Consider the following 14,119-nt stretch of genomic DNA (forward strand, 5'->3'; position numbering starts at 1 on the left):
GGGGAAGCAACAGCCAGCCGCCGGCCTAAGCCGACGGGCATAATAGCCTTCCACCTCTCCTTTCCATGGCTTTATTCTCCTGTACCGCCAGCTGTGACTTAAATAAGCAATAGAAACACTCATACATAACAAAGCAAATAAACCAGGGCCTGTCAGGCCAACGACATAACACCAGTGAAACATAATTATATCGAAATAAGCCAGCCTTTGTTTGCTGTATCCATCTTTTTGTTTTTTCCTTTTTTTTTTAAAACCTGGTACTCCAGAAAATAGGGGCGGGAGGGCGGGAAGCTTTCTCCGCTGGCGCTGTCCAGGTAAGAGGAAGTGGGGAGGGGTCTCACCCCTCCTTTTAGACCCTCTGTCCCACCTAGGCCTACCCCCCAACCAAAAAACTATTGGTCCCTTGCCAACCTATGGGACGTCCCCTATAGTAAAGAAAGGGAGGGGGATGAGGCTCACTTAACCCTGTCGTCCCCCCCTCATTTAGTCAGTGACACCTAGGCCTAATTGGCCCGGTGTCAACCAGACTAATTGAACAACCCCTTACCGTAACCATTTGTTCGTCTCGCCCCCTTATTGTAACCTACAATAAAGACACTGACAACGACTTATTCTTGAATGGACGAAGGGGTCGGCCACAGCTTTATTTTGTTAAAATTACAACATGAACTTGTTAACCTTAATCAACCTTTCAAAGGTTGCTCACCAGGGGGAAGCAACAGCCAGCCGCCGGCCTAAGCCGACGGGCATAATAGCCTTCCACCTCTCCTTTCCATGGCTTTATTCTCCTGTACCGCCACAGGAGGAGCTCGGTCCCCCTCAAACTGAGCTCCGACCCCCACCCAGAATATACAGGGCCTGCTCAATGCCATCCTGAAGGCCAGATAAGAATATATCCATCCCAATGTCGTTGAGGTGAACGCCATCTTGGCTCATAAGCCGCCTATTATCTCCTTCCAACTGTCTGTGCCGGACTACCACCCCGGACCTGGCCCTAACATAACGGGACATACGGGAATTTATGGTCCTGCGCGCCCTCTCTATGCCCACCGCGTCCCTGTCCTCCTGCCATGTGACCCGAGGAACAATTTCCGACCAAACAATGATCATTTCGGAAAAAAGACAAACCATTCTCTCCAGATCCATTCGCATAAGTACGATTATTTCCGGGACTCGCAGGGAACGTATGTCGTTCCCACCAGCATGAACCACTAACACCACCGGCGTCCGAGATACACCGGCAATCTGGAAAACTTCCATGAGGATCCGGGACCAAGGGAGACCCCCAATACCTCTCCAATGCACCTCCACCGGAAATCCCAATGATCTACCGCCCGGCCGGCAGATAGCCCTCTGCGCGGCCCGATGAATGTAGGAGTGCTCCACAATGTGCACCACCGGAGCACGAGGACCTAAAAAGGGGGGGGGGGAAATATTAGAGCAACAATTCTGGGCGAACGTAGCCCGCATAGCAACCCGATTTCCACCTACCAATTCTCTGAATGTCGCCCACCGACAGCCCCGCCCTGGCCGCTTCAGTAGCCGCACCGATCCTAAAGGAATGCGTGCCAAAATCACCAGCCGAAGCCCCCGCAGCCGCTAGACAACTCTTTAAATACTGAACCGAATTGGTACCGTGTAAGGGGGGCCCCGGAGGCGTGTACTAAAAACTTCTCCCCAATAGGACTCACCTTCAGGTACTCCATCACCATGGCGACCGGACAAAGGGTACCCCCCACCGCCCCAAGGCGCAGCCAACAACCCTCGCCCAACTGATCCGTCTTGGACTTCCTAATCCTGACCTGGACCACCCCGTTGGTCAGTAAAACATCCTCCCTGAAAAGGCCCCCGGCCCCGCTGGCCGAGGTGGGTACCAATTCGCTCACCCGTAACGCACCGAAAAAAGCCAGGCAAAAGGCCGTGGAAAAAAGAAGCCCCTCGTAAGGAGAGGAACAAACGCCCCCCGTAACCCTAACTAAAGAATCTAACAAGGCAAAGGAAACCGGACGCCTATTGTCTTTTTTTCGCGTGTACCTTCCGCCAACCCCTCATCGCCTGTGAGATGCCAAAATGTTTTGTACAATCCTGCCAGCCGTGTAACTTCAAGTGAAATCCAACACCCCCCAGTCGGCGACGCGCCACCGCGGCGGAACAACCAGAACGCTCCAAACCCAATAGGTAGTCGACTGTGACTTGAAAACGAACGCTCTTACCAGAGGCTATGTCCCTATTACCTGCCACCCCCAACCAGGCCTTCCACGCCTTACCGTGATTGGACCAGGTGGCCGGAGTCACCGAAGATGCGATGAGCGGCATAAGGTTCATAACGCCAGGGTCCAAAGGAACTGCGGGCAAGGCAGGCCCTCCTGAGCCGCCCCCGGGCACAGCGTGCGGAACTCCTGGAAACGGAAACGAGACAATAAATCAGCGGTCACATTGTCAACACCGGGAACATGACGAGATCTGAACCATATATTATACTCTAGACACCTGAGAACCAGGTGACGGAGGAGGGCCAGGACCGGAAGGGAGGAGGAAGACAGACCGTTAATACAATGAACCACACTGCTATTGTCAGTCCAAAAACATACCTTCCTATCCCTGAGCTTGTCCCCCCAAAGTTCAACCGCCACAACGATGGGAAAAAGCTCAAGGAGAGTCAGGTTGCGACACAACCCCTCATCCTGCCACTGCTGCGGCCATAATTCCGCACTCCAGTCCGATCTGAGAATTGCACCGTAGCCCACCGATCCAGCCGCATCGGTGAACAGGGACAACTCCTGATTACACATCTCATCTGACAAAAAACATGTGCGACCGTTGTAGCGCCGCAAAAATTCACGCCATACCAACAGGTCCGCTTTCAGAGATGAAGTCAGACGTATCCGATGCTCAGGCCGCTTAGCCCCTTTGGTAGCCAAAGATAGCCGACGTGAAAAAACCCGACCCATCGGCATTATGCGACATGCGAAAACCAGGAGACCCAAAAGCGACTGCAACTGACGCAACGTGACCTTCTGAGCTCCGCAAAAAACGTCAATTAAACTTATTAGTTTCTCGAGCTTGACCACTGGTAACCGAAAAACCATCTCAAGGGAATCTATTTCAATGCCCAAAAAAGACAGCTTAGTAGTTGGACCCTCCGTCTTTTCGGCGGAAAGCGGAACACCAAACCTGCTCATCAAGGCACAGAAAGAATTCAACAAAACTTGACATGTGGGAGACTTACCCGGGGCCACGATCAGAAAATCATCCAAATAATGAATAATAGACCTGCAGCCAGTGTCACGTCGCACCACCCATTCCAAAAAAGAACTAAACATTTCGAAATAGTGGCACGATATGGAGCACCCCATCGGTAAACAGGTATCATAGTAAAACAGGCCATCCACGCAGCAACCCAGAAGATGGTAGCAATCCGGGTGTACCGGCAACAACCTGAAGGCGGATTCAACATCCGTCTTGGCCATGAGGGCGCCCCGACCAGCTCGCCGGACCAACATCACCGCCTTATCAAAAGAGACATAGGAAACCGAAGCCTCCTCCTTGGAGATGCCGTCGTTGACCGATGAGCCCTTCGGGTAAGACAAATGGTGAATTAAGCGAAACTTACCACTGTCCTTTTTGGGGACCACTCCCAAAGGAGAAACCCTCAAATTGGGAAAAGGGGGGTATGAAAATGGGCCCTCAATGCGACCCAGGTTAACTTCCTTACTAACCTTGTCCCGAAGAGCCTCCGGATAAAGTGCAGCCGATTGCAAATTGCCAGCCAGTTGAGGTGACGCTGAAGGAACAAAGGGGATGAAGAAACCATACAAAAAACCTAAGCGCAGTTGTTCCCCTTCAGACCTATTGGGGTAGCGCTCTAGCCAGGGCAACATCTCGTCCACGCTCACTGGCGTCTTTCCCATCAGCAGGCGCTGCTCCCCTCTGCGCAGGTTTAGCACCGCGGGGGCAACGGACTGCACCGTGGGGGCCCCCACAAGAGGAGCACTCGTGCTTAAATTTGCATAGCCCGAAGAACTTGCAATGGCCCTCGTTAAAGAGCCAGCAAGTGCCGGGTCTCTTTGCGGCCGCCGCGCCCTGCTGGCCTGCTGAGGACGCCGCGGCCCCGCCAAGAAAGGGAGTCTGTCTCTGCGCCATCATAAGACGCAGCCAGACGTCCGTAGCCTTGCAACCCCACCCCACTTCGGGCTGCAACGACAAGCGCCTTCGGAACTCCTCATCGTATTTCCACCAGGCACTGCCGCCATGGGATTTGAATGCATTGTAGACCGAATCCAAATAGATGAAGAGTTCAGAACAGTGTTCGGGATGTTTCTCTCCCATTATCCCACCCAGCACCGCAAAAGCCTTAAGCCAGTTACCTATTGTCCTGGCGACACGGGGCCTACGCTCCGCTGATCTATCCGTGAAAGGCTTGCGCTCTCTATCAATTGTATGTTGGTCCACCGATACCAGCGACCAGATGTCTACATACTTGTTATCCCAAATTTTTTGTCTAATGTCGTCGCTAACGTGTGAACCCAACGGGCTAATCCCGCAGAAAAAAGACTCCTTGTACACACCAGCTCTTGGCGGAGACGGAGCCCGTTTGCTCGGAAGAGGCGAGACCGCCCCTTGGGAACCGGACTCCAGCTGCGTCAACAAGGCCTTAAGGGCCGGAACCAAACCTTGCGACCCGCCCCCAGCCCCCCAGGCCCCCGCGTAGTCAAACTCACCAACCACGGCAGGAGACGGAGCAGGAGGCATTTCTGAAGAAATCACGGATGGCAGCATCACCGGAGGAGCAGGCACTGGATCACGTGGAGGCAGAATCGACATCGAAGGGAGAGCCCCTGGGACAGGAGCAGCCAATGGGGTAGCAGAGGAGGCGGGCGCGCCGGACCTGACGTCCACGCGAGAAGGCTGCCTAGAGCGCCTTGACGATCCGCATGTGGACCTACGATAACCCTCCCGGCCCGCCGGGGTCCTAGAGCGGCTGCGAGAGGAGGACGGCGACCTCCAGCGAGAGGATCTGGAGCGCCTGGACCTGCTGCGACGCCTGTGTGACCTATGGCGACGGCTTCTGCTACGCCTGTAATATCTACCTGAGCTGTGGGAGGAGGACCTGGAAGGGGACCGTAACTCCCGTCTGCGGGAGCGGTCGCGCTTGCGACACCCGGCGCGGGGGGGGGTCATCGACAGAATTAAATAAAAGGGGGGAAGAGGGGGCTCCAGCGTCCTCCCCAGCATCCTCAAATACAGACGCTGGGGGGTCATTAACAATAGGCTGATCAGGAGGTGGGTCTATAATATGTGCAGCTGCAGCAGTGGGGACAGTATTAGACACTAAACCAGCCTCCTCTGTAGCTGAGGAGCTGGATCCATCTGAGGCGTTTGCATTGCCCATAATAGCAGAGCCAGACTGTGGAAGGGGACAGCTCACAACAGGCACTCGGCAGGGGAGTGAATAGATGCCACGAGGAGAGCTGCGACAAGAAGGGGGCGGAGCTACCGCGCCGACGCGCGTACGAGCGGCGGCCCCGCCCCTTCCCCCCCCCTTCCCCCCCCCCCTCCCAGCTCCAGCTGCCACAGAGCTCCGCTGCCGCTGTGAAGCTCTCAGGGGGCTCGGGCTCAATCGATCAGGCGGCCGGATGGCCCTACGAGGGGCCCGCCGACCCCCCACGTTGGTACCTGTAGTGTGGCACGGCGAGGAGGGCGGTCCCAGCACTCCCAAGTCGGCGGCAACACGGGCAAGGAAGTCGCCATCGGACCGCACCCGCTCCCGGAGCATATCCATCAGCTCGTCAGCCATCCTCAGCCGAAGCTTTCTCCGCTGGCGCTGTCCAGGTAAGAGGAAGTGGGGAGGGGTCTCACCCCTCCTTTTAGACCCTCTGTCCCACCTAGGCCTACCCCCCAACCAAAAAACTATTGGTCCCTTGCCAACCTATGGGACGTCCCCTATAGTAAAGAAAGGGAGGGGGATGAGGCTCACTTAACCCTGTCGTCCCCCCCTCATTTAGTCAGTGACACCTAGGCCTAATTGGCCCGGTGTCAACCATCCTTTACCTTAGTGCAGTCCTCCTTCACTTACCTCATCCTTCCATTTTGCTTTTAAATGTCCTTATTTCTTCTGGAAATTCTCACTTCCTGTTTTTCTGTCTGTAACTCCACACAGTAATGCGAGGCTTTCTCCCTGGTGTGGAGTGTCGTGCTCGCCCCCTCCCTTGGACTACAGGAGAGTCAGGACGCCCACTAACACACAGCTCCTTTCTCTGTCTGCAATGTAGAGAGAGTCCTGTAGTCCAAGTGAGGGGGCGAGCACGACACTCCACACCAGGGGGAAAGCCTTGCATTACTGTGTGGAGTTACAGACGGAAGAACAGGAAGTGAGGATTTCTCAGAAGAAATAAGGACATTTAAAAGCAAAATGGAAGGATGAGGTAAGTAAAGGAGGACTGCACTAAGGTAAAGGAAGCTATTTAGGAAATTTTTTTTTACCTTTACAACCCCCTTTAACCCCTTCCCGACCGCCGCATGTACATATACGTCGGCAGAATGGCACGTACAGGCACATTGGCGTACCTGTACGTCCCTGCCAAGACGTGGGTCGGGGGTCCGATCGGGACCCCCCCCGCGACTTGCGGCGGTCGGGTCCCCTCGGGGAGCGATCCAGGACGACGGCGCGGCTATTTGTTTATAGCCGCTCCGTCGCGATCGCTCCCCGGAGCTGAAGAACGGGGAGAGCTGTGTGTAAACACGGCTTCCCTGTGCTTCACTGTGGCGCTGCATCGACCGTGTGATCCCTTATATAGGGAGACTCGATCGATGACGTCATTCCTACAGCCACACCCCCCTACAGTTGTAAACACACACACAGTGTACACCAAATCCTACAGCGCCACCTGTGGTTAACTCCCAAACTGCAACTATCATTTTCACAATAAAGAATGCAATTTAAATGCATTTTTTGCTGTGAAAATGACAAAAATCCCAAAAATGTGTCAAAATTGTCCGAAGTGTCCGCCATAATGTCGCAGTCATGAAAAAAATCGCTGATCGCTGCCATTAGTAGTAAAAAAAAAAAAAAAAATAATAAAAATGCAATAAAACTATCCCCTATTTTGTAAACGCTATAAATTTTGCGCAAACCAATCGATAAACGCTTATTGCGATTTATTTTTTTTTACCAAAAATAGGTACAAGAATACGTATCGCCCTAAACTGAGGAAAAAAAAATGTTATATATGTTTTTGGGGGATATTTATTATAGCAAAAAGGAAAAAATATTGCATTTTTTTCAAAATTGTCACTCTATTTCTGTTTATAGCGCAAAAAATAAAAACCGCCAAGGTGATCAAATACCACCAAAAGAAAGCTCTATTTGTGGGGAAAAAAGGACGCCAATTTTGTTTGGGAGCCACGTCGCAATTGTCTGTTAAAGCGAAGCAGTCCCAAACTGTAAAAACACCTTGGGTCTTTAGGCAGCATATTGGTCCGGGGCTTAAGTGGTTAATAATAATAAACAGAAGTTTTTATTGCAATAATTGTGTTCTTGGGTCTTTAAAGTCCTAGGGCTAGATTCAGCAAGAATTTACATTGGCGTATCTATTGATACGCAGCGTAAATTCAAAGCTGCGCCGGCGTATCTTCTTTATGTATTCAGAAAGCAAGATACGCCGAAATTAGGCTAAGATCCGACTGGCGTAAGTCTCTTACGCCGTCGTATTTTAGGGTGCATATTTACGCTGGCCGCTAGGTGGCGCTGCTGTCGATTTCAGCATAGAATATGCAAATGAGCTGGATACGCCGATTCAGAAACGTACGTGCGCCCGGCGGATTTTTTTTTACGTCGTTTGCGTAAGGCTTTTTCCGGCGTAACGTTACTCCTGCTATATGAGGCATAGCCAATGTTAAGTATGGACGTCGTTCCCGCGTCGAATTTTGAAAATTTTACGTAAGTCATTCGCGAATAGGGCTTTGCGTAAATTACGTTCAGGTCGAAAGCATTGACCATTTTGCGACGTGATTAGGAGCATGCGCACTGGGATATGTTCACGGCCGGCGCATGCGCCGTTCGTGAGAAACATCATGTTTTATTTACATAAAACACGCCCACCTCTTGACAATTTGAATTTGGCGTGCTTACGCCGACAGATGTACGCTACGCCGCCGCAACTTACAGAGGAAGTGCTTTGTGAACACTGCACTTGCCCGTCTAAGTTGCGGCGGCGTAGCGTAAATAACATACGCTACGCCCGCACAATTTTACGTCCCCCTATCTGAATCTAGCCCCTAATGTTTTTTTTCAGCTTAAAAGATCATTGTGGTCGGTGGTTACTTGTCTGAGGCAGAAATTATTAAAGGAACCCTTAGCAACCTCGGGAGGAACCCTGGTTGAGAAAGGCTGTCCTAACCTGTTTGCGTATATGTGGCCGTATATCGCATGCAGTACAGGTCTTCTACCAGAAGATGGCAGAGCATGTTGCTATAGATTCAGGCCAGCAGTCAGCTGATAGAAAAGAGTCAATAGTATTGTCAGTGCTGGTGGGGGACTCCATGAATGGAATGTGGTTACCTAGCAAACACAAACACTATAATGCGGCCTTTGTGAGATTGTTGTGTTTTACGGCCGCAGCAGAGAGCCAGGCAGTGAGGGATGGTCACTATTTGACGTGCAGCTTGTGTCCTCAGTCTCCTGTCACCTCTGCCCAGTATTTTGGATTTTGTGGCTCAACTGTCACCGATTTTTATATTTTTTTAATAAAATGCAGCATTGTCAGTTTTTGATGGGTAAGTCTATTCTGCGTTTCTTTATTTACCTCTTTCCCTCATTTGCTTCTGTCTGATCCTATTTCTTTTCCACCCCACAGATTATAAATTTGGAGTCGGAGCTGACGGAACTCGCGGAGCAGCGTGAAGATGAGGCCTGCTCTTCACACCGACCGAGCTCAGATGTAAAAAAGCTGTCAGAGATGGAGAAGGTCAGATTTGTATGTGGAGGAGATGACATTTCACAAATTTCAAAGATATCCAGGATGTGTAAGGCTCTGTTTCCACTACTGCGAGTTGTTGTGCGACTTGACACATGTAAAGTCGCATGACAAGCCAAAATCCATGAATTTCAATGGTCCCCGTTCTAAATGTTGCGACTCCACAATAGATTTTTGCACTACTTTGTTCTGACTTCGCTGCGACTTGTTCTCACCAGTCGCATGACATCGCATTAAACATTGCTTTGCATAGTCGCACTGTAAATCGCGCGACTTCGGGGCCGCAATAGAAAAAACAGAGCCTAATGCTAGAGACCCTCTCCTGTAGGGGAATAACAGACACATTATAAAAATATGCATTTAACCACTTGAGCTCCAGTAGCTTTACCCCCCTTTCTGGCCAGGCCATTTTTTGCAATATGGCACTGCGTCGATTAAACTGACAATTTCTCTTTCGTTCATAGACGGACACAGCCTTCATTGACCTAATGTCAAAGAATGCTGTGTCCGTCTATGAACTCAGAGAAATGGATTTTACGGTGAGTACAAAAATCCTTTTTTTGCGGTCGTGCGACGCTGTACACAAATAAAATTGATGTCCTCTTTTTCCCCACAAATGGCTATCTTTTGGTGGCATTTGATCACCTCTGCAGTTTTTTTATTTTTTGTGCTATAAACCAAAAAAGGCCGACAATTTGGGGAAAAAAAATATTTGTTTTCATTTCTGCTATAAAAAAAAATCCAATCAAAAAAATGGAATTAAAAAAATCGAACTTCTTCATAAATGTATGCCAATATGTATTCTGCCTCTTTGTATAGTGGCACCGCCGAGTTGATCATCGATTTCCATGTATTCAAAGAAGGTACCTCCGTTTTTTGTTTCCATTTAATGAGTAGAGCCTTCCTAGCGTAAAACAATAGAAGTCCTATTAGCGCTCTGGTTGCTCGGCGGTGGGCCAAGGGGCTCACCAGACCAAGCACATTCAGGGGAACATGAACCAAGGTCAAGGTTTCAATGAAGGTCGTGACCTCCGCCCAGGAGTGCTGGATTCTGGGACAGGACTACAACATATGGTTGAAATCGGCATTTGCCATATCGCACTTCCAACAGTTGGAGGAGGAATTCGGGTAAATTTTGGATAATCTTTGGGGTGACAAATAGATTCTATGAAGCAGTTTGAATTGTATCAACCGATCTCTAACAGAAACGAGCTGTGAGAAAGGATATTCCCAGACATCCTCCCAGTCCCCCCAGACATCCTCCCAGTCATTTGAATCCAGATCCGGGACCTCGCCCTGCCACCTAAAGAGCAAGTCCTCCAGACCAAAGTGGACTGAAGGCAATAAAGCTTTGTAAATGGTAGAGGTGGGTTTGACCAGAGGAGTAACCCTTAAAGCGGAGGTTCACCCATAGCTTACACATTTCCCCCTTAGATTCCTGCTCGTTTTCTCTAGGGGAATCGGCTATTTGTTTTAAAATATGATCCGTACTTACCCGTTTACGAGATGCATCCTCTCCGTCGCTTCCGGGTATGGGCTGCGGGACTGGGCGTTCCTTCTTGATTGACAGTCTTCCGAGAGGCTTCCGACGGTCGCATCCATCGCGTCACGATTTTCCGAAAGAAGCCGAACGTCGGTGCGCAGGCGCAATATAGAGCCGCACCGACGTTCGGCTTCTTTCGGCTACGAGTGACGCGATGGATGCGACCGTCGGAAGACTGTCAATCAAGAAGGAACGCCCGCTCCCGAAGACCCATACCCGGAAGCGACGGAAGAAGATGCATCTCGAAAACGGGTAAGTACGGATCATATTTTAATACAAATAGCCGATTCCCCTAGACCGAACGAGCAGGAAGCTAAGGAAAAAAAAAAAAAAAAATGGTTGAACTCCCGCTTTAATGTGGATTCAAGGTTAGACCGGAGGAGAAGTACCGGGGTGGGACCAAATTGGGCAGCGAAGGGATACATTTACGGAATTTTTATTTATCAATTTTTTGGCACCGATCAGCGACTTTTATAGCGAGACTACGACATTACGGTGGACAAATTGGACCCGAAGTGACACTTTTTTTTTTGGGACCAGTGTCACTAATACAGTGATCGGTGCTAAAAATACGCACGGTCACTGTACTAATGACACTGGCTAGGATGAGGTTAACATTGGGGGCGATCAAACAATCGGCGGGTCCCAGCAGACATAGTCTGCTGAACACGCTGATTGGCTTTTTCCGCTGGGTCCAATCACAGCAGGAGCAGGTCACCGGGTGTGCACCCCAGACCCAGAAGTGCAGTATCACGTACAGGTATGTGATTCTGCACAGAGGAGCTGCCTTGCCAAGTTATTTATAATAAATAAATAAATATATAATATATGTGTGTGTGTGTGTGTGTGTGTGTGTACGGTTGGCAAAAGGTTAAGGCATTATTAAACCCAAAGCAAACATTTATTATATTGCGGCTTTTCAATTCTTCGATGGGGTGGCTGTATGGGTGAACCCCCTGCTGCCGTTCAGCACCCAATCTCCCATGCTGGCAATTTTGACTGGGGGGGTTGGGAGTAGGGTAACTTATACATTGGCAGCATTGACCTACAGGTAGATTACCATCAGAATAACTGATTCCCAAACTAGAACACACACTATGCACATCCACCGCTGTGCCAGTGACCACACCTTAATGATATTGGATTTATTTTCAGTTACACGAAATGACATGTACTGGCAGGATCAGACTCCACTGGCAGGATCAGACTCCACTGGCAGGATCAGACTCCACTGGCAGGATCAGACTCCACTATGCAATCGGCTTCATTTTGTGCCAGGGTCCAAAAATGATTCTCCCTCTAGAGCTCATTGTCTGTGTGCTTTCTACCTTGAAGGATTCGTCTAGCTTGCAGCACCAAAATTATTTATCATAAGGTCACTTTAGACACCGTTCGCTCTGTGCCACCCGTGTTTGGTCACCGGAGTTGTGAGTCTTCATCGAGTTTTCTGTGCTAGTAAGTCACTGTTTGCTCATTGTGTTGGATGCTGCTTTCTGATTGTCAGCCACTAGAGGGTGCAGTAGTGCAACCCCTAACTTTTTTGCTTTTGGCTTTTCAGGCCCATTTACACCATAATGCATCAAAATAAAAAAAAAATTTGGTTGTGGATGCATCTCAACACACAAAAAAAGTGCTGCTTTAATTTTCCAAATGCAATGGACAGAGCTTTTTATAACCACATGCTTCGGTGAACTATTAGCCGGATTCAGGTAGAGCGGGCGCTTCTTTAGGTCAGCGTAGCGCATCCCATTTGCAAGTACAGTATTCACAAAGCACTTGCCTCCTAAGTTACGTCGGCGTAGCGCAAATGGCCCGGCGTAACCCCGCCTAATTCAAAATGGGCAGGTAGGGGGCTTGTTGTATGGTAATGAATCGTGACCCCATGTAAATGAAGGCCGTTCGTACGGCGCATGCGCGCACATGTTCAGAAGCACGTCAAAAATACTCAATGCTTTCGACGTGAACGTCACCTACGCCCAGCCCCATTCACGTAAACGACGTAAAATTCGACGGCACTTACGCCGTCCATACCTTGCATGGGCTGCGCCATCTTTTTGGTGGTTTATCTTTACGTCTGAAAAACGACTTGCGTAAACGGCGTAGCTTACTACGACGGGTGTGCGTACATTCGTGAATAGGGGTATCTTGCTCATTTACATATTCTAGGCGTAAATCAACGTACACGCCCCTAGCGGCCAGCGTAAATATGCAGCTAAGATACGACGGAGTAGGAGACTTACGCCAGTCGTATCTTAGCAACAGAGAAGCGTATCTCGGTTTGAGAATACGCTTAAAGATACGACGGCGCGAATTTGGACTTACGACGGCGTATCTACTGATACGCCGTCGTAAGTCTTTCTGAATCTGGCTATATGTGTATGTACTTGAGTTGCAATTAACAATAAATTGCAAATGTACAGTGTTACTGTAACAAATTATGATACATGTTGTTGTTGTCCAAGCCCTTGCATGTATTGCTTGCCCCCTTTTTGTTTTGTGCGTGCAAAAAAATAAAAATAAACGATGATGAGCCTCCATGATTGAAAGAACTTAGTGTAAGTTCACCTTTACAGAAAATCTGTAAGGTGAACTTACACTAGACCCCCTTTCCCATCACACCCGGTCCCGCTAACCTGGAGTCTGGGCGATCTCCCGTTCTGATAGATCATACAGCCGCTTTACCAGTCAGGGGATTTTAAATCCCTGAAGCTTTCTCTCCTCTTCGCCCGCGGTGATAAAACGGGCTACGCAGGTTTTGATACATGTTACACATGTGGCGGTGTCAACCAATTGGAATGCTCCTTTTATGTACCTCCTGACGAGATAAGTTTAGGAGATTACACCGACGGGATTTCAAAGCCCCGAACCCGGTGAGGCGGCTATACGAGGGAATCATAGCGGAAGATTGCTGGGCTCCAGGTCTGCGGGACTGGGGGGGGGGGCGCGTGGAGGGCGTCCTGTGGAAGTTCACCTGACAGATTTCTTGGGGGGGGGGGGGGGGGGATAAGCCCAAATAAAAAAAGGATAGCGTATACAATTGCGACACAAGTCATATTGTAATGGAATGTTATTAAAAATTACCTTTCTTTTTAAATCTGCAGCTCTGTAATTTTCTATAAAATGCAATATGACTACCTGAAGGTGTTCTATACACATATTGTGTACAGGACCCCCCCCCCCCCCCCGGAAATGTAATTTCCTGCTTGTGTAATTGGCTCGCTGATTTTCCCAGAAGTCTGCATTAATATACAAGTTTGATTTTGGCATCCCCTGCACCAAAAATCTAATTTTGGTGTGATATTCCCAATAGGAAATCACGTCTAAAGGGATGCAGGCCCAGCAGCTTTCCTCATTTAGAGCTATACAGCTGCAGCAGCTGGTTGATGATGATTATGAAACCACTCCCATTATGGGCCGTACACACGACCGAACATGTCTGCTGAAACTGGTCCGCGGACCAGTTTCAGCAGACATGTTCGGTCGTGTGTAGGCCCGAGCGCGCAGGATTCCAGCAAACATTTGCCCGCCGGGCCTTTTTCCAGCGGCCAAATATTTCTGGACTTGTTTTAAAACAGTCCGCTGAAATCCTGCCCGCTCGGAC

General features: G+C 49.7%; 1 protein-coding gene across 2 annotated transcripts in view; it reads left to right on the forward strand.

Moving 5' to 3' along the window:
* Positions 1 to 14,119, forward strand: part of CCDC30 (coiled-coil domain containing 30) — a 99,915-nt gene that overhangs the window by 43,900 nt on the left and 41,896 nt on the right. For both annotated transcript variants that reach the window (XM_040326277.1, XM_040326278.1), the window contains one exon: positions 8,856 to 8,966. In XM_040326277.1, the coding sequence (XP_040182211.1) occupies positions 8,856 to 8,966 (111 nt within the window). The remainder of the gene's footprint in view (positions 1 to 8,855; positions 8,967 to 14,119) is intronic.

This window comes from Rana temporaria, chromosome 10 (assembly GCF_905171775.1).
Source record: "Rana temporaria chromosome 10, aRanTem1.1, whole genome shotgun sequence".
In the NCBI taxonomy this organism is placed as follows: Eukaryota; Metazoa; Chordata; class Amphibia; order Anura; family Ranidae; genus Rana; species Rana temporaria.